At 43.2% G+C, this 21,237-nt stretch overlaps 1 protein-coding gene across 3 annotated transcripts in view; it reads left to right on the top strand.

Annotated features, from left to right (window-relative positions):
* The window catches only part of LOC144607098 (E3 SUMO-protein ligase PIAS4-like), a 54,551-nt gene that overhangs the window by 17,639 nt on the left and 15,675 nt on the right, over nt 1–21,237 (top strand). For all 3 annotated transcript variants that reach the window (XM_078423696.1, XM_078423695.1, XM_078423697.1), the window contains 3 exons: nt 4,209–4,581; nt 17,044–17,125; nt 18,535–18,576. In XM_078423696.1, the coding sequence (XP_078279822.1) occupies nt 4,209–4,581; nt 17,044–17,125; nt 18,535–18,576 (497 nt within the window). The remainder of the gene's footprint in view (nt 1–4,208; nt 4,582–17,043; nt 17,126–18,534; nt 18,577–21,237) is intronic.

Here is a 21,237-nt window from a genome sequence, read left to right as displayed (position 1 = left end):
TGAGGGTAGCAGGGATTTGAATGAGTTCCGGTTTCGTTTTTAAAAAAATATAGTATTCTACCTGAAGGTGCTTCGGGCTGAGCGTCCCTCATTCCGTTACTGAGCATGCTCAGAACCGGGTTTTTGCTGTTCTTAAATTTCCCGCCAAAGTCTCTTCCCCGGTTGTTTGGGGGAGGGGTGGAAAAAAAGAAAGAGGCCGTCGTCCTCCTGAGGGGGAGAATTACCTATGTGTCAATGCAGTGCACAATGGCGTATTGCAATGTTGCAAGCGCGACAAGCAGTTCGCCAACAGCAAAACTCCGGTAATCCGGCACACTCTGGGTGGTGCCGAAATAGCCGCTCCTCCGCAATGTTGGGTGTTATTCGATATCATTAGCCCAAAACGTTTTCAATTCACAGAGTATTGCAATTTATCTGTGTGTGAATTCCGTAAGTTTAAAGGGGGTGTGGGAACCTGAGACCTGGTACATTAAATGAGAGCCCGTGGGAATTGAGGGTCCGGCAAGTCGGGTCAGGGCGAAGAATACGGCAAACATCTAGTGAACCGGATGCTGTTGGGAATTCTGAACGGTTGGGTAGTATATTCTCCGAGTTTTACTTCGAATACAGCGCTGAGATTTTTCTGAAAATATCAGACACTGTTCGATGTTCAGTATTAGAGTAAGTTCCAAACATAATTATAGTTGAGAAATAAAACATTGGGCGTGACTTTACCATATCGCTTAATAATTCTAAACGATATTTTGCATCCATTTGATGAATCTTAATGTAAAGTTTTATTCAAACAACATTTAAGTTGCAATCCTTCAAACTCACTGCAGACTGCACACTCAGGGACTAGCCTAAACTGACCGTTGTGGAAAGATTGGAAACTAACGCAGTCACAATTGCACAATCTATGGTACCACAATCGAACACAGTGTAAATATCAAAAGTTTTTAAAAATATGTATTTCATTAAATATTTTATATTAGTCATACAATACAGCAACTCGTCCTTGCTGACCTGGTTTTATAACTGAAATAGTCCTATCTGCGTGGATTTGGCCAATATCCCACTAAACAATTCCGATCAATGTACTTGTCTAAATACTTTTTAAAGATTGCCATTGTAGTTGCCTCTGGCACCTTGTTCTATTATGCACTAACCTCTGTATGAAGAAATTACCCCTCAAGTCTGTTTTAAATCTCTCCCCTTTCACCTTAAAACCTCTAGTTCTGGTTTCCACCCTGGGAGAAAGATTAACTTAATCTATGCCTCTCATACTTTTGTTAAATTTTACTGAAGGTCATCCCTCGGCTTCCTGTGTTCCATGGAAGAGTCAGTCTATCCAGCCTCTCCTTACAACTCAAGTCCATGAGTCCTGGTGAATTTTATTTTTACCCTTTTCAGCTTGATGACACCCTTCTTATAGCAGGGCAACCAGAAATGCAGACAAGACTCCAAATGTAGGCTTGTGCAGCTGTATTATAACATTCTCACTCCTTCACTCAATACTCTTGCCAACAAAGGCCATTTTCAAGAAAGAGTGTACCTCTTGGTCTCACTACTGTACAACATTCTCCAGGCTCCTATTCTGCAAGTATTTATTCTGCAAGTCCTACCTTAGTTTGACTTATTACCTCACTCTTGTCAGAGTTAAAATTCCATCTGTGATTCCCTGGCCTGCTTCTCTAGTTGATCCAGATCCTCTTAATTTTGATGGCCTTCCCCATTGTTTTCTATACCACCAATTTTGGTGTCATCTGAAAATGTACTAACCATGTTAGTATACAAAACATTATTAATACAAATATCAAACAACAGTGGACCCAGCACAGATCACTGGCACACCATTGGAGACAAGCCTCCAATCAGGAAAACAATACTCCACCAACACCCTCTGACTCCTTCCACATCCAATTTTGAAACCAGTTGTGAATTCTCTTCACCACCACTCACTTCCAGGGACCCCAGTGGCCTTTCCAGATGAGACAACGGTTTACGTGCACTTCTAACCTTGCCTGCTGCATTCAGTGCTCCGAATGTGGCCTTCTTTACATTGGCGAGAAATGTAGTTTCGGCAACTGTTTCACCAAACACTTGCACTCTGTCCATAAAGTAGACTGGAGCTCCCTGTTGCTAACCATTTTAGCTTAGTTTTAGCACATTCCCATACCCACTCCTCTGTTCTAAGCTTCCTCCATTGCCAGCGTGATGCTGCACGCAAACTGGAAGAACCGCACTTCATATTCAGCCTGGAAACTTACCACCGAACATTATGCACATTGAATTTTCCAATTTCAAGTAATTCCCCCATACCCCATATCTTTAACCGTTATTTTCTCCCATCCCCCTTAGGTGCGCGCATACCTCTCACTGTCTCCCATCATCTCAATCACACGAGTCCCATTGAAATGAGCTAATGCATTTGGGAAGGTGCAAAGAGGGGAGAACTTGCAATTAATATTGACCTATATGAAAGAGCAGATGTAACTTGAATTGAATATCTACAGATCTTTAAAGTGACAGTAAAATTATTAAAATGGTAAATGTATGGGATGCTTTCAGTCATACATACAGTCAGTTTAGATACTATATACGAGCTAGCACAAAATCAGTAGGCTGAATGGCTTTTTGTGTAATGTAGCTTTATGGAAGGAGTTAAGCTAGAGTAGCAGATAGACCACAGCTCGAATACAGTGTAACATTCTGGTCACTTCTGGAAATATTTCGTGGCATTGGATAAGGTGCAGAGGAGATTTATGAGATGTTGCTAGTGCAGGAAAAAAAATAGCTTTAGGTAAGATTAGATAAGCTAGGGTTGTTTTCTTTTTCCTTCAAGAGGTTTGAGAGCCATGATACGATACGATAGAACTTTATTTATCCCAGGAGGGAAATTGATCTGCCAACAGTCATAAAACACAAAGTACATGAAACATGAAATTAAAGTGACGAGTGGAAAGGATTGAGGATGTGCAAAGATTCGGGAGGGGAGTCAGTCTACCCCACGACAGAAAGGAGAGGAGGAGTTGTACAGGGAAGAAGGATCTGTGTCATTCTGTATTGCATCTTGGTGGAACCAGTCTGTTGCTGAAGGTACTCCTCAGGTTGACCAGTGTGTCATGGAGGGGGTGAGATTTATTGACCAAGATGCTCCGTAGTTTGAAGAGCATCCTCCCCTCCAAGACCAGCTCCCATGAATCCAACTCCATCCCCAGGATGGAGCCAGCCTTCTTGGTGAGTTTGTTAATCCTATTGCCGTCCGTGGTATTCACCCTGCTGCCCCAGGACACGACAGTGAGGAAGATGGCACTGGCTACCACCAATTGGTAGAACATCTGCAGCATCTTACTGCAGACGTTGAAGGGGCAGAGTTTTCTAAAAAGTACAGCTGGCTCTGTCCCTTCTTGTACAGGGCCTCAGCACTGGACCAGTCCAGTTTACACTCCAAGGTATTTGTACTCCCTGGTAAACTGCACATCCACACCATTGATGGAGACAGGGGACAGGGGGCGTTCCTCTCCTCTTAAAATCCACCACTAACTTGTTAGTCTTGTCAGTGTCGAGCTGCAGGTGATTCAGCCACAACCACTCAACAATGTCGTTGACCACACCTCTGTATTCAGCTTCCCTCCCCTCACTGATGCAGCCCACAATTGCAGAGTCATCTGAAGACTTCTGCAGGTGGCAGGAGTCCGAGTTATATCTGAAGTCCAAGCTGTAGATGGTGAACAGGAAGGGAGAGAGGACCGTTCCCTGTGGGCCCCTGCGTTGCTCATTACCATGTCCAAGACACAGTTCTGTAACCTGACATATTGTCGTCATCCAGTCAGGTAGCTGGTGATCCAGGTCACAGATGGAGCATCCACTCGCATCTTCGCCAGTTTACTCCCTCGCAGTGCTGGCCGGATGGTGTTAAATGCACTTAATAGAGAAATCTAAAATTATGAGGACCTTGGCGTAGTAATTAACTAAATATAATCAACCTCGAAGTCAAGGATATCTTGTTAGGTTTTGATGCCTTTTGCAAATTATCAAATGATTGGGGGATTTTTTTAAATTAATGCTATCTAAACCTTTGGTTGAAACCATGACTTAATTTACTTACCTGCCATCTCATGTTTGTATATTTTATTTTGCAATTTCAATGTGCTAATAATCAGAACATTTTAAGTAGCCATATTAATAATCTTGTTTATTCTTTTTGTTCCTGCCTGCAAAAAAAGAACATGATCCTGGGCTTTAGGATATCTGAGCTTCAAGCACTTCTAAGGTTTGCAGGACGTAACAAAAGTGGGCTGAAACATGAATTGGTATCACGGGCATTACAGCTGGTAAGGACCAACTGCTCATCGGAGATTTTAAAGAAGATCCAAGACTTGCATGCTCAGCGGAACGGTTCAGCATCATCAAATGCACAGAGTCAACAGCTTCTATCTGCACCAACGTTTCCTTTGCATTCTTCCGAAGCAGCCCTAAATGCAAGAACATCACTTCCAATTTGCCACACAGGAAAAGATGATACAAAATCTAAAGTGAGATTAACAAAATTGCCTTTCTACGAAATATTAGATGATCTCATGAAACCTACAGATCTAGGTAGGTTAATGTTTTGTTAGATTTTGAACAGACACAGACATGATGGGTGGATGACTTCCAGTGTTTTAAATTTTCTGTGATTTGCAAGTATGACATTCTACATGCCAACTTGCATTTGATTTAAAATAAACTGCCACAAAATCAGGAATGTTGTATTAAATTTGTGATCTTTTAAAATCTTATAAAGCATTTTTTGGGTTGTATTTCTAAATTTGCTTTAGGAGTGCCCAAATATTTGCTTGGGTTAACTGGGAGATGACTGATTATTTTCCAAATTAACTCTTAACAAAATATCTGAGTTGTGTTGGTACATAAAAATGATTCATTTTAAAATCCTTTTATTTTTATGTCAAAATCCTTTTATTTTCATACTGTGACCCTGTTCATTTAATTAGTGTTTTAAATAAATGTTTCCCTCTATCAAAACAGTTTGCAATTTTACATTATCTTTTGTTCCTTACTGAAGGCATTGTTTCTTATTAGAACTTTGAGATTTGATCAATGCTGTGTCTTAAATTTTTTTAGGTTGCATATATTTGCAAATTACTAGCTACTGTCAAGTCCATAATGGTGTAGGAAACTTCAATGTGGTAATCTGTTGTCTCTTGTTTGCTATTTCCAGCCAATCCCCTGATAGTTACTACCTCTTTGACTGGTGAATCAATAATCCACGATAAATAGTGGTGCAAGATGCTATAATGACTCTGGTTTCAAGCTCTTACAGTCAGTTAGAGAAGATATTCCTCCTCACCACAGTCTTAAAACAGGCAACCTCTCCTGAGGCATTGCTGTCTTGTAAATTCTCCCACCTGAGAAAACATTCACTGTGAATCCACCTGTCACATCTCAGATTCTGCGTGCTTCATTATCTTGTTTGTGAAGAGCAGAAACCTGTGGGGAAACTTTAAAATAACAATTCAAGATGTTCGACCAAGTACGCCTAGCAGCAAGTTTGTTTTGAAAGTGGGGTTGCTTTTCTGAATGGTGTGAATAATTCCAGCATAGTTCTCCAAACTTTGAGATTGATTCTTGCTGACTCTTTGGAATCCCTGGTCCATGACAATAGACAATAGACAATAGGTGCAGGAGTAGGCCATTCAGCCCTTCGAGCCAACACCGCCATTCAATGCGATCATGGCTGATCACTCAATCAGTACCCCGTTCCTGCCTTCTCCCCATACCCCCTCACTCCGCTATCCTTAAGAGCTCCATCCAGCTCTCTCTTGAAAGCATCCAACGAACTGGCCTCCACTGTCTTCTGAGGCAGAGAATTCCACACCTTCACCACTCTCTGACTGAAAAAGTTCTTCCTCATCTCCGTTCTAAATGGCCTACCCCTTATTCTTAAACTGTGGCCCCTTGTTCTGGACTCCCCCAACATTGGGAACATGTTTCCTGCCTAATGTGTCCAATCCCCTAATTATCTTATATGTTTCAATAAGATCCCCCCTCATCCTTCTAAATTCCAGTGTATACAAGCCCAATCGCTCCAGCCTTTCAACATACGACAGTCCCGCCATTCCGGGAATTAACCTAGTGAACCTACGCTGCACGCCATTCTGTCTGGTGAAGGAGCATTTCAGATGGTATTGATAAACTCAAGTTCATGCATTAGGAATACAAAGAAACTCTATGTAAACATCAGAAGGCGTATACAACCCCACAAACTAGCCATTCACTACTCCACCATGGACCAGTCTTTTTTTTCCCCACATTGGCTTCATCAGTCACTTTGGAATCCACCAAATAATAGTGGACAGAAGTGACAGTCCAAGCAGGAGATGTATTTCAGGAAAGCCATCTTAGGTGCAGTGTGCCAAAGTAACTCAGCGGTCAGGCAGCATTTCTGACCAGCTGAGTTACTCGGACTGAAATAAAGGTCCCAACCTGAAATGTCACCTATCATTGTTCTCCAGAGATGCTACCTGGACAGCTAAATTACACCAGCATTTTGACCTTTTGTGTAAGCCAGCATCTACACTTCCTTGCCCAAATAACGAGTCAATTTTAAAAATATGTATAAAAATCTAATTCCCTTAAATAAGGTGCTGAATGTATTTCCTTTCTATTTGACATATCAACTGCCATATTTCATAGCTGGCTTTATCTTGAAATCTCTCAAGTTCATATTTTTTAATAAAAATAAAATCTGAGAGGAAAACCATTGCAGGGATGGTAATTTTTTTAAAAATACAACCCATGCTGGTCATTTTAAGCCCTGTAAAATTGCAGTTAATGCCAGGGGAAGACCTGCATGCACAAGTAGAGTACTTCAATGTTATTAATGATTATGATATAGTCAGGATTACGGAGACATGGCTCCACTGTGACCAAGGCTGGGAGCTCAACATCCAGGGATATTCTATATTCAGGCGGGATAGACAGAAAGGAAAAGGAGGTGGGGTAGCATTGCTGGTTAGAGAGGAGATTAACGCAATGGAAAGGAAGGACATTAGCTCGGAGGATGTGGAATCGATATGGGTAGAGCTGCGAAACACTAAGGGGCAGAAAACGCTAGTGGGAGTTGTGTACAGGCCACCTAACAGCAGTAGTGAGGTTGGGGATGGCATCAAGCAGGAAATTAGAAATGCATGCACCAAAGGTGCAGCAGTTATAATGGGTGACTTCAATCTACATATAGATTGGGTGAACCAAACTGGCAGGGGTGCTGAGGAAGAGGATTTCTTGGAATGTTTGCGAGATGGTTTTCTAAACCAACATGTCGAGGAACCAACGAGAGAGCAGGCCATTCTAGACTGGGTATTGAGTAATGAGGAAGGGTTAGTTAGCAGTCTTGTGCGAGGCCCCTTGGGCAAGAGTGATCATAATATGGTGGAGTTCTTCATTAGGATGGAGAGTGACAAAGTCAATACAGAAACAAGTGTTCTGAACTTAAAGAAAGGTAACTTTGAGGGTATGAGGCGTGAATTGTCCAAGATGGACTGGCAATTGATGCTGAAAGGGTTGACGGTGGACATGCAATGGAAGGCATTTAAAGGTCAAATGGATGAACTACAACAAGTGTTCATCCCAGTTTGGCAAAAGAACAAACCAGGAAAGGTAGTGCATCCGTGGCTAACAAGGGAAATCAAGGATAGTATTAAAACAATCCTTGAAGCGTACAGATTAGCCAGAAAAAGTAGCATACCAGAGGACTGGGAGAAATTCAGAGTCCAGCAGAGGAGGACAAAGGGCTTAATTAGGAAAGGGAAAACAGATTATGAGAGAAAACTGGCAAGGAACATAAAAACTGACTGCAAAAGCTTTTATAGATATGTGAAGAGAAAAAGATTAGTTAAGACAAATGTAGGTCCCATGCAGTCGGAAACAGGTGAATTGATCATAGGGAACAAGGAGATGGCAGACCAATTGAACAAATACTTTGGTTCTGTCTTCACTAAGGAAGACATAAACCGTCTGCCGGAAATAGCGGGGGACTGGGGGTCTAATGAGATGGAGGAACTGAGGGAAATCCAGGTTAGTCGGGAAGTGGTGTTAGGTAAATTAAATGGATTAAAGGCAGATAAATCCCCAGGGCCAGATAGGCTGCATCCCAGAGTGCTTAAGGAAGTAGCCTCAGAAATAGTGGATGCAATAGTGATAATTTTTCAAAACTCCTTAGATTCTGGAGTAGTTCCTGAGGACTGGAGGGTAGCTAATGTAACCCCACTTTTTAAAAAGGGAGGGAGAGAGAAAACGGGGAATTATAGACCAGTTAGCCTAACATCGGTAGTGGGGAAAATGCTAGAGTCAGTTATTAAAGATGTGATAGCATCACATTTGGAAAGTGGTGAAATCATCGGACAAAGTCAGCATGGATTTACAAAAGGCAAATCATGTCTGACGAATCTTATAGAATTTTTCGAGGATGTAACTAGTAGAGTGGATAAGGGAGAACCAGTCGATGTGTTATATTTGGACTTTCAGAAGGCCTTCGTCAAGGTCCCACATAGGAGATTGGTGTACAAACTTAAAACACACGGTATTGAGGGTTCAGTGTTAAGGTGGATAGAAAATTGGTTAGCGGACAGGAAGCAAAGAGTAGGAATAAACGGGTCCTTTTCGGAATGGCAGGCAGTGACTAGTGGGGTACCGCAAGGCTCAGTGCTGGGACCCCAGTTATTTACAGTGTAAAATAATGATTTGGACGAGGGAATTGAATGTAACATCTCTAAGTTTGCGGATGACACGAAGCTGGGTGGCAGTGTTAGCTGCGAGGAGGATGCTAGGAGGCTGCAGAGTGACTTGGATAGATTAGGCGAGTGGGCAAATGCATGGCAGATGCAATATAATGTGGATAAATGTGAGGTTATCCACTTTGGCGGCAAGAACAGGAAAGCAGAGTATTACCTGAATGGTGAACGATTAGGAGAAGGGGAGATGCAACGTGACCTGGGTGTCATGGTGCACCAGTCATTGAAAGCAAGCGTGCAGGTGCAGCAGGCAGTGAAGAAAGCGAATGGTATGTTGACATTCATGGCAAGAGGATTTGAGTTTAGGAGCAGGGAGGTTCTACTGCAGTTGTACAGGGCCTTGGTGAGACCGCACCTGGAGTATTGTGTGCAGTTTTGGTCTCCTAATCTGAGGAAAGACGTTCTTGCCTTAGTGGGAGTACAGAGAAGGTTCACTAGATTGATCCCTGGGATGGCGGTACTTTCATATGAAGAAAGACTGGATAGACTAGGCTTGTACTCGCTGGAATTTAGAAGACTGAGGGGGGATCTTATAGAAACATATAAAATTCTTAAGGGGTTGGAGAGGCTAGATGCGGGAAGATTGTTCCCGATGTTGGGGGAGTCCAGAACCAGGAGTCACAGCTTAAGGATAAGGGGGAAGTCTTTTAGGACCAAGATGAGAAAACATTTCTTCACACAGAGAGTGGTGAGTCTGTGGAATTCTCTGCCACAGAAGGTAGTTGAGGCCAGTTCATTGGCTATATTTAAGAGGGAGTTAGATGTGGCCCTTTTTGCTAAAGGGATCAGGGGGTATGGAGAGAAGGCAGGTACAGGTTACTGAGCTGGATGATCAGCCATGATCATATTGAATGGCGGTGTAGGCTCGAAGGGCCGAATGGCCTACTCCTGCACCTATTTTCTATGTTTCTATGTTTCAATGGAGATAAGAGACTGCAGGTGCTGTCGGAAGTCAGTGCTTCAGCATCATTTGTGAAGAAAAATGGACAGGGGACATTTCGAGTCCTGAGCACGGATGCTGCCTCACCCACTGAGTTCCTCCAGCAGTTTTTTTGGTTAAGTACACTAACAGGCACAGGCGTGTCACTATATAACTGTAATAAGATTGTGCACGTCGGGTTGATTGCATTAGGCGAAACAGGGTGGACCACGTGAACATTGCAATCTCCCCCCCCCCCCCCAGCACTGCCAGGACCCTGAATGATGGCCTCCCCCAAAGAGGGTGGCTGATAAACTGAAAGCAAGGGTCAACATCATCAGGAAACTTGCCGGCAACAGCTGGGTATCCAATGCACACACCTTCCGCAAGCTTAGACCTAGTCTACTCAACAGCCGAGTTTTGCTCAACATAATAGCTGCCACACCAAACGAGTTGACACTGTCCTTAGCTCTGCAATGCGGGTCATCACATGGACGCTTAAGTCAACACCTTTGTAGTGGCTCCCTGTCCTCTCTCATATCGTCCCTCCCAGCATACGCAGAAGGGAGAGGATGTTGAAAGATTGGTGCACCATCGAGGCTAACCCTGACCTTCCCATCCATGCTGACTTGAACAATCTGCCCAAATGCGCCTGAAGTCCTGCAAACCCTTCTGGTCTTCAGCCAAATCCCTGGAAGACTTTGCCCCAAGACTGAGTGGTGTAGAGCCTGGAACCAACACCAACAACGGAGAGGTCATCACAGACCCCATAGTGAAACCATCGGGATTTGACCTCCATCGCAAGCAATGGCTAACCCTGAACAGGATCTGCACCCTCCATGCCCATCACGAGTGGGGGATGACAGACAGCCCTGCTTGGGACTGTGGATATCCAGACCAGACCATGCCACGCATCATGAATAACTGCTCACTGAGGCTTTTCCCTGGTGGCATCAAGGCCATCCACCCCGAAACTGATGCTGCCCTGGCCTGGATGTCTGCCCTTGACCTACAACTTTAGGCTGTGCATGCCATACACAAGAAGAAGAAGAAGACTGTCATTAGGGATAGAAGTACAATTGGGCTATTTGGCCCATCACGTCTACTGCACCATTCAATCTTGGCTGATCTATCTCTCCCTCCTAACCCCATTCTCCTGCCTTCTCCCCATAACCACTGACACCTGTACCAATCAAGAATCTATCCGTCTCTGCCTTTAAAGTATCGACTGACTTAACCTCCACAGCCTTCTGTGGCAGAATTCCACAGATTCACCACACTTTGACTAAAGAATTTCTCCTCATTGCCTTCCTAAAAGAACATCCTTTAATTCTGAGGCTATGACCTCTAGTCCTAGACTCCCACAAGTGGAAACATCCTCTCCACATCCACTCTATCCAAGCTTTTCACTATTCTGTGTTTCAATGAGGTCCCCCCCCTCATTCTTTCTTCTAAACTCCAGCGAGTACAGGCCCAATGCCGACAAATGCTCATCATAGGTTAACCTATCCTGGGATCATTCGTGTAAACCTCCTCTGGACTCTCTCCAGAGTCAGCACATCCTTCCTCGGATATGATGCCCAAAATTGCTCACAATATTCCAAATGTGGCCTTCCAAGCACCTTATAGAGCCTCAACATTACATCCCTGTTTTTGTACACAAGCCGTCTTAAATTGAGTTTGCTTTCTTTAGTACTGATTCGACTTGCCGATTAGGTTTTTGGGAATCCTGCACCAGCACTCTCAAGTCCCTTTGCACCTCCGATTTCTGGATTCACACCCCATTTAGAAAATAGTCTAACTGAAGAGCTGGAAAACAGTCAGGGTCAGCCTGATTGACCTGGATTGACAGTAGGGGGGATTGGTGAAAAAGATGCACCCTGCTTCCTTTCTTTGTCTGCCATAATACTCCTCTCTACTTTTACATGTCGTTGAGGCTGCTGCTTTTATTTTAAGAGTTTGGGTTTTTCTTAGAATTCCTGGGAACATAACACTATGTCTGCAATGCTATGCTCAATGCACCATGTGTAGAAAGTGGCTGAACAGGGCAGAATTGAACCTCACGTGGCAGGTGGTGTGTAGTAGGTTACTGTTCAAAGGGGTATCTGTTCGTCAGAGTTTTGTAACTGCATGAAACTTTAGAAGGCCACATGCAGCTCCTAAACGACAGATTGTTAATTCCAGAATTGGATGTAATATTTGTGTGGAATGTAAAGAATGTAATTTATCAGCTGATCTGTACATTTAGTCATCTGTTTGAACATTTCCATTTGAATTTGTCAGGTCACAATTCACAATCCAGGATATCCTGGTAACATTTTAAGCGTTTTTGGAACAAAAGAGGTTTTGTTTCAATCATTTTCAAGTAATCAACTAAAAGATTAGTGGAGGTTGGATTTATGTAAATTCTGATTCTATTTATATAAGGAGTTTTGCAACATTGCAGAAATACCTTAAATGGGTTTGTTTATTACAATTATTGGCAACTGTAGCAGTCACCAAAGTGTAATCTCAGTGGTTGCAGCTATAGCCAGCAAGATCATGGTTCTGCAGACAGGACTATCTGCATTATCTCACCGATCACAGATGTAATACTGAGAGTGAACCAGGTCATATCATATCATATCATATATATACAGCCGGAAACAGGCCTTTTCGGCCCACCAAGTCTGTGCCGCCCAGTGATCCCCGCACATTAACACTATCCTACACCCACTAGGGACAATTTTTACATTTACCCAGCCAATTAACCTACATACCTGTACGTCTTTGGAGTGTGGGAGGAAACCGAAGATCTCGGAGAAAACCCACGCAGGTCACGGGGAGAACGTACAAACTCCTTACAGTGCAGCACCCGTAGTCAGGATCGAACCTGAGTCTCCGGCGCTGCATTCGCTGTAAAGCAGCAACTCTACCGCCGTGCCGCCCGTATAGGGAGTAGGGATAATAGTTACACATTACACATGTGAAAATTCACATTACATGTGAAAAATTACACATGACACACTCTGCTGTTGAAAGGCACTCTTTTGAAAGACGTCACCAATTGTTTCCTGTCCATCTCCAAAATAAAAAATGATTCTAAATTCATGCAGGATATCAATGTTCCGCATGTCCGTTTAGTACCATCCTCTTGTATTTACATCAGGTACATGAAAGTAATAGCAACAGAGAGCTTTGGCACATAGTAGGTATGATTTTACATTCATTGATTTTAATTTTGAGAAAAGTATTCAAAGAGGTTGAACAGACTTGGATTGTTTTCTCCAGATCACTGGAGGCTGACAGGAAATCTGGTAGAACTATATAAAGTTCTGGAAGTTTAAAGGAGATGTGTGGGGCAGGTTTTTATTTTTATTTTACAGAGGATGGTGGGTGCCTGGAATGTCCAGAGTGGAGGCTGATCTGATAATGGTGTTTCGGAGGCTTTTAGATAGGCAAATGTAGATGCAGGATATGGAGGGATATGTGTCATGTGCAGGGAGATGAGATTAGTTTATCTTGGCATCCTGCTTGGCACAGACATTGTGGGCCGTAGGTCTTGCTCCTGTCCTGTACTTTTCTCTGTTCTAAATACATAGAAATGCGAATAGACTTTCAGACCATCAAGCCTGTTCTACCATTCAATAATATTTGCTACAAAAGTGGGCAGAGAAATGGCAGATGGCATTTAGTCCAAGCAAGTGTGAGATGTTGCACTTTGGGAGGTCAATTGTAAGGGAAAATATACAATTAATGGCATGACCCTCACTCAATAACATTGATCTACAGAGGGCTCTTGGGATCCAAGTCCATATCTCTCTGAAAGTGGCAACACGGCTAGATAGAGTGGTAAGGAAAGCATATGGTATGCTTGCTTTCATTGGCTGTGGCATTGAGTATATGAGTCAGGATGCCATGATGCAGCTTTATAGGAATTTGGTTAGGCCACATATGCAATATCGCATGCAGTTCTGATTGCCCCATTACAGGAAGGATGTTGAGGCTTTGGAAAGGGTGCAGAGGAAGTTTACCAGAATATTGCCTGGTTTAGGGGGTATTGGCTACAGTGGGAAATTGAACAAACTTAGATTATTTTCTCTAGATAGTCAATAGTCGTTTATTTGTCACATACACATAAATGTGTAGTGAAATGAAAAATTACCCGCAGTTCAACAATAAGACCAATAAGAATAATCAATAAAAATGCAATAACACATTACAATCATAAACTAACACCAAACAAAAGAAACATCCATCACAGTGAGTCTCCTCCAGTCCCTCCTCACTGTGATGGAAGGCCAGAATGTCTTTTCTCTTCCCCTGCCGTCTTCTCCCGCGGTCAGGCTGTTGGAGTTGCCACGTCGGGGCGGTCGGGGCTCCCGACATTGAAGCCCCCGCCGGCGGAGAAAATCCCGCGGCCTATTTCAGGCCGCGCCGGACGGTGAAAGGTTCGCGGCGAGCCGACACCAAGCCCCGCGATACGGGGCGGGCGAAGACGCTGTCGCTGCCGCTGCCGGAGCTCCCGATGTCGGCCCCCACCTAGGGGCCTGCGGGCTTCCAACGTCCACTCGGCCCGCAGCCGGAGCCTCCGGAGACGAGTCGCAGCCACTCCCGCAGCATCCGAAAGCAGCCAGCGCCGCAGGTGGTGAGTCCGGGCCGCGGGCTCTGCGAACCAGAGCCCGGGTGGTCCCAGCCGGAGCCCGCCAGCTCCAGGTGCATGGCCGATGGTAGGCCGCAGCGGGCCGCAGCAGCACGACACAGAAAACAAAGGTCGGGTCTCCGCTCGGGAGAGACAATGTTACAGTTCCCATCCCCCCCCCCCCCCCCCCCCACATAACACACAACCGCAAACACTACACCATATTTAAACTACAATTCAGACAAAAACAACAAAAAACACAAAAGACAAACGGACTGCAGGCGAGCCGCAGCTGCGAGGGCAGCGCTGGCTCCTCCTTAGAATGTCAGAGACTGTGGGGAGATCTGATAGAAGTGTGTAAAATTATGAAATGTATAGATCGGGTAGACAGTCAGCACCCTTTTTCCAATATGGGGAAAACCAAATACTAGAAGGCATAACTTTAAGGTAAGAGGGGCAACTTTTTTACACAGAGAGTGGTGATTGCCTGGAATGCGCTGCCTGGGGGGTTTGGTGGTTGAGTCAGATATGATAGTGGCATTTAAGAGGCTTTTGGATAGACATATAGATAGATAGGCAATAAAAGGTCATTGATTACGCTCATGTAGATAAGAGATGATTTTGATATCATGTTCTGCGCAGACATTTTGGGCCGAAGGGCCTGTTGTTGTGCTGTGGTGTTCTACGTAAGATTTGATTGATCAGAATATAACTTCAACTCTGCCTTCCCATCTACTTGTGGTGAACTTTCCTCAAAGGCTTTCTTCCTCAAAGAACAATGTTAGTAGAGTTCCAATGACCCACGATCTTCTAGAAGAAAATTTTTCTCCTTGTCTGATTTAAATAGGCCCCCTCGTTTTTTAATAGTAATTCTCCCACAATATATTTCTACATCACATGTGAAGACTCCTTGAAAGACTGGAGCGACTAGGCTTCTATACACTGGAATTTAGAAGGATGAGAGGAGATCTTATCGAAACATATGATTATTACGGGTTGGACACGTTAGAGGCAGGAAACATGTTCCCAATGTTGGGGGAGTCCAGAACAAGGGGCCACAGTTTAAGAATAAGGCCATTTAGAACTGAGATGAGGAAAAACCTTTTCAGTCAGAGAGTTGTGAATCTGTGGAATTCTCTGCCTCAGAGGGCAGTGGAGGCCAATTCTCTGAATGCATTCAAGAGAGAGCTAGATAGAGCTCTTAAGGATAGCGGAGTCAGGGGGTATGAGGAGAAGGCAGGAACGGTGTACTGATTGAAAATGATCAGCCATGATCACATTGAATGGCGGTGTTGGCTCGAAGGGCCGAATGGCCTCCTCCTGCACCTATTGTCTACTGTCGTTCAGAAACCTATACATTTAAATCATATCCCTCCTTATCTAAAATCTGCCATATATAAGCTGAGTGGTTAATTTTTGTCATGAGATATTCCAGGTATTAGTCTGGTAAACCGTCTAAATTTGTTGATGCAGTCCATTAAAAAAGAAAAGAAATTCATTACAGGAGCTTCTCAGGTTACGAATAACCTGACTTTTGGAAATTTGACTTTACATAAATTTCCCATACAATTTTAAAGCATTTTCAAGTTAGTAATAATATGTTCCATGTTATTCATTAATGATGGGATATAATATATAGCATTAGTTAATTTTGGGTAGGTGTAGTGATTATGCGATAGTGAAAGAAACATTATAAGTGTGCATAGAGAAAATACAATATGGGTTATTGTAGAAAATGGGTATCTAACCTGTGGAGAAATTAGCTTACAACAGTTCTCAGCAATTGAAACCTTGTGTAATTATGTGTCTACGTAGATGCAATCTCATCAATGTCCTCCTATATGAGGTATAACGTTTTGGATTCAATTCCTCTAACAATAAATCATAATATTATATTTAGCCGTGATAATTCTTACTGTAACATTATATCAGACCTTTTATGAATCATGCACAAGGATACCCAGATTCCTCTGTAGGATTTTTTTGGCAAAATGGACAATCTCACATTTTCCTACATGGTTCATTAGCAATATCTTTGCTCCCTCAGTTATCCCATTGCTATTTCTTTGTCCTATGGTCTTATGATCTATTTATAACTTAATCTCCTTTTGCTGATGATACTTTAGATCGGTACTTTATCCAAGTCAATTACATACATTTTTGTCACTTTTTACATCTGATGGCATGGCGGAACTACACATTAATCCTTCTCATAACATTTATTGGCATTTCTGATTTATTACAATGTATTTTTATTTCAAATCGGACACATATTTAAACAATATCTCTGAACAAATTTGATTAATTTTAACAATTAAGTGCTTTGAAACAGCCTCAAATTGTAATAACTATAGGTGGCTTATTTTTAAATATATAATTTTATGTGCTTGTATAATTTGGATGTCTGAAAAGGTGCATGCATCTTTACTTTAGACCTTTAGACTTTAGAGATACAGCATAGAAGTGGGTGTGAGGCCCACCGACCAGTGATCACCCCGTGCACTAGCACTATCCTACACACTAGCGACAATTTATAATTTTACCGAAACCAAATTTTGATAAAACTTGAGGAAATTGGCATTCTGATGTTTCTTTTGAGAATAATTAGAATCCACTTTGGCTAACAATGTATATACAAAAGAATGCCAGATTATCCATCCAGTCATGCCCATTTTTTTTAGCTTTGATTGCTGTATGAAATAATTTAATTACTGTTTATTTTTCTTAAGTCCCAACTAGCAGTGAGAGAATTCAGGAGAATCAGTTCAGTTTTACATTAACTGAGAAGCAGAGAGAACAGATTATTGCTGGGTAAGTAGAAAAGTTTCTAGATCTGTATATTTTTCAAATTGCCTCTTGTTACCATGTGCATGTATAGAGTCATATGGTGTGGAAACAGGCCCTTCGGCCCATGTTTCCCACACTGACTAACATGTCCCATCTACGCCAGTCCTACCTGCCTGCATTTGGCCCTTATCCCTAAATATATTTTCAAAATAAATTCTCTCTGGCATCAGCCACTTCACTCCTCTCTGACCTCGTTCTCCTGATGCCCCTCTCATTCTGACCTCTTTCCACATCCTCCTCCTTTCTCTCTGACCTGTTCATCTGACCCCTTCATCTGCCACCCTCTGTCCTCTTCACCTCCCCTTACACAGCCTCTCTCTTTGACCCTTTCACTTGCCTTCCCCCTCTGTCCACCCTTCTGCCCCTTCCTCTTGCTATGACTCCCTTCCATACTAACCCCTTCTCTCAGACACTAACCCCACACTTTCCACAGCCCCTCGCTCTCTTTCTGATCCCTTATCCTGGCCGGTCTTTCTCACTGATCCTTTCCCTTACCCCCTCTCCTTCTTAATTCTGCATCCCTCTCCCCCTCCCAGAATGCCCCGTGGCCCCCTCCCTCTCGGTCCTGCTCCTCCCTCTTCCTCTCAGTGCTCCTCTCTCTCACACTGCATTCTCATTCATTCGCCTGACTGCCTATTGTCTGCTAATCCCTCCCCCTTCAGCTGCTGAGGTCAATCCTGGTTGACCTCCATAAAAAAAAAAAAGGAATCTGGAAATCAATCAAATTATGGTGAATTGCTAAGTAATGAATCATAATTAAGATAATATAGTTAAAATGACTCACGACTCGTTGTTAAGACTTGGGTATAGGTATTCTGTCCCAATTTGGAATCAATTTTTCTTTCCAAATGTTGTTTTCTATTAGCAAATTTGAATTTTGCAAAGAACTTACCTCTCTTGCTATGGAGTGTACTTCAGTTATCAATTTATTTTACAGTTAAGGGAAAGCAATGAACTGGCAGCTGCAGCTGTTGCCATGATATAAAATAAAATATTGCTTCAACTTTATCTGCACCGGTTTAATGCAGCCGTGTTCAAGGTCATAATCTCAAACAAATTGCACAATTGCTCTGGCAACATTTAGTTTATTGTCATGTGTACCAAGGTACAGTGAAAAAGCTTGTTTGTTGCGTGCTATCCAGTCAGCGGAAAGACTGAGAGACTTGTGATAGTCACGTCTGCTGATTATCACTTGTATAAAATGAATGCAAGTGAATCACACACAATTGGTAACTTAAACTATTGTCTTGTATATAATTTGCTTCTTTGAGATGAACTGTGCATGCAGAAATAAATAGGCTATTTTTTGCATTAAGGAGTGCAATTTATTTTTAAAAACACTTTACCACAAACTTAATTTTTTTTCTCTCCAGGTGCTCTAAGAATGGTGTGCAATCAGTTCAAGTTCAGTTAAGGCAAGTAATACACAATTTGCAGAACATAGCTTGGAATTACAAAGAAATCCAAAATATTGCAAAAAGTAATACTAAACATGGGAGCCATGCTTGTAGGTGCACATGGCATTTTAAGGTATCTCGACAATTGGAATAATGATGGGCATTGAGCATATATTTTATTTCATTTAATGTTACTTTAAAATGCAAAACACCTGTCTAAAATCTTTTGAAATTTGGATTAGCTTTGGATTTTGATATGAAGGTAGGAATGGCAGCAAGTTCTCTGGTCAAATAGCATTTGTGTAAAGAAACAGATTTGACATTTCTTAAATCGTTCATCAAAGCTCTTCTGATTGAGCCAAAATATTCACTCACTCTCTATAGGTATTGCCTGTCCCTGAGCATTTTCTGCATTTTTCTGCTTACATTTAAGATTTCCAGCATTTGCAACATATTTGCATAACATCTTGACAAAAGAATAGAATGATTGATTAGAAACATAGAAAATAGGTGCAGGAGGAGGCCATTCAGCCCTTCGAGCCAGCACCGCCATTCATTGTGATCATGGCTGATCATCCACAATCAGTAACCTGTGCCCAACTTCTTCCCATATCCCTTGATTCTACTAGCCCCCAGAGCTCTATCTAACTCTCTTAAATTCATCTAGTGATTTGGCCTCCACTGCCCTCTGGCAGAGAATTCCACAAATTCACAAGTCTGGGTGAAAAAGTTCCTTCTCACCTCAGTTTTAAATGGCCTCCCCTTTACTCCAACACTGTGACCCTTGGTTCTGGACTCCCCCAACATTGGGAACATTTTTCCTGCATCTAGCTTGTCCAGTCCTTTTATAATTTTATATGTCTATATAAGATCCCCTTTCATCCTTCTAAACTCCAGTGAATACAAGCCTAGTCTTTTCAATCTTTCCTCATATGACAGTCCCGCCATCCCAGGGATCAATCTCGCGAACCTACGCTGCACTGCCTCAATTACAAGGATGTCCTTCCTCAAATTAGGAGACCAAAACTGTACACAATACTCCAGATGTGCTCTTACCAGGGCCCTATACAACTGCAGAAGAACCTCTTTATTCCTATACTGAAATCCTCTTGTTATGAAGGCCAACATGCCATTAGCTTTCTTCACTGCCTGCTGTACCTGCACGCCAACATTCAGTGACTGGTGCACAAGGACACCCAGGTCTCACTGCACTTCCCCCTTACCTAACCTGACACCATTGAGATAATAATCTGCCTCCTTGTTTTTACCACCAAAGTGGATAACCTCACATTTATACAATACAATACAATATATCTTTATTGTCATTGTACCCAGGGGTACAACGAGATTGGGAATGCGCCTCCCATACGATGCAATAATTTAGGTAATTTAGACAGCAGCAACCCAACGAAACGAACAGTTGTAACAGTTTTGGACAGGGTAAAGTGCAAGTTGATCTATGCGTTGTGGCCATCCGGCTCAGCAGGACCGGTTCATAGCAGCTATGGCCCTGGGGATGAAGCTGTTCCTGAGTCTGGAGGTGCGGGCATAGAAGGCCTTGTATCGTCTGCCCGATGGAAGGAGTTCGAACAGACTGTTGCAGGGGTGTGAAGAGTCTTTGTGGATGCTGGTGGCTTTTCTGAGGCATCGTGTGTTGTAGATGCCCTCCAAGTCTGGTAGCTGTGTTCCGATGGCCCTCTGAGCTCTATGGACTACCCGCTGCAGAGCTTTCCTTTCTGCCTCCGTGCAGCTGAGGTACCACACAGGGATTCCATGCGTTAGGATGCTCTCTATGGTGCAGCGGTAGAAGGTCGTCAGCAGCTGTTGGGGTAGACCAGACTTTTTCAGTGTTCTTAAGTAGAACAGTCTTTGTTGTGCCTTCTTGACCAGCGCAGCAGTGTTATTGGACCATGTTAGGTCCTCCGAAATGTGAGTGCCCAGAAACTTGAAGCTGGACACTCTCTCCACACTGACCCCGTTGATAGAGATCGGGGCATATTCCCCGTTATGTGACCTACGGAAGTTGATGATCAGCTCCTTGGTCTTGGTGGTATTTAGGGACAGGTTGTTATCCGAGCACCAGTCCGCCAGGTTCTGCACCTCCGCTCTATAGTTTGTTTCATCCCCGTTGGTGATCAGCCCGATCACCGTTGTGTCATCTGCAAACTTGACAATGGTGTTGGTGTCGAATGCAGGAACACAGTCGTGTGTGAAGAGGGAGTAGAGCATGGGGCTCAGAACACAGCCCTGTGGTGTGCCGGTACTCAGGGTGATAGTGGAGGACAGGTGCGGGCCCATTCTCACTGCCTGCGGTCGTTCCAGCAGGAAGTCCAGGATCCAGTCACATAATGACGAGCTAAGGCCTAGCTGGTGGAGTTTGGTGATGAGCTTGGTGGGGATGACCGTGTTGAAAGCGGAGCTATAGTCTATGAATAGCATCCTCACGTACGTGCCCTGTCTCTCTAGATTATACTGCATCTGCCCACTCACTCAACCTGTCCAGGTCACCCTGCAACCTCCTAACATCCTCTTCACAGTTCACACTGCCACCCAGCATTGTGTCATCTGCAAACTTGCTAGTGTTACTTCTAATTCCTTCATCCAAATTATTAATATATATGGTAAATAGTTGCGGCCCCAACACCGAGCCTTGCGGCACTCCACTCGCCACTGCCTGCC

Source organism: Rhinoraja longicauda, chromosome 28 (genome assembly GCF_053455715.1).
Source record: "Rhinoraja longicauda isolate Sanriku21f chromosome 28, sRhiLon1.1, whole genome shotgun sequence".
Taxonomy (NCBI): Eukaryota; Metazoa; Chordata; class Chondrichthyes; order Rajiformes; family Arhynchobatidae; genus Rhinoraja; species Rhinoraja longicauda.
This window is presented reverse-complemented; position numbering and strand designations above follow the sequence as displayed.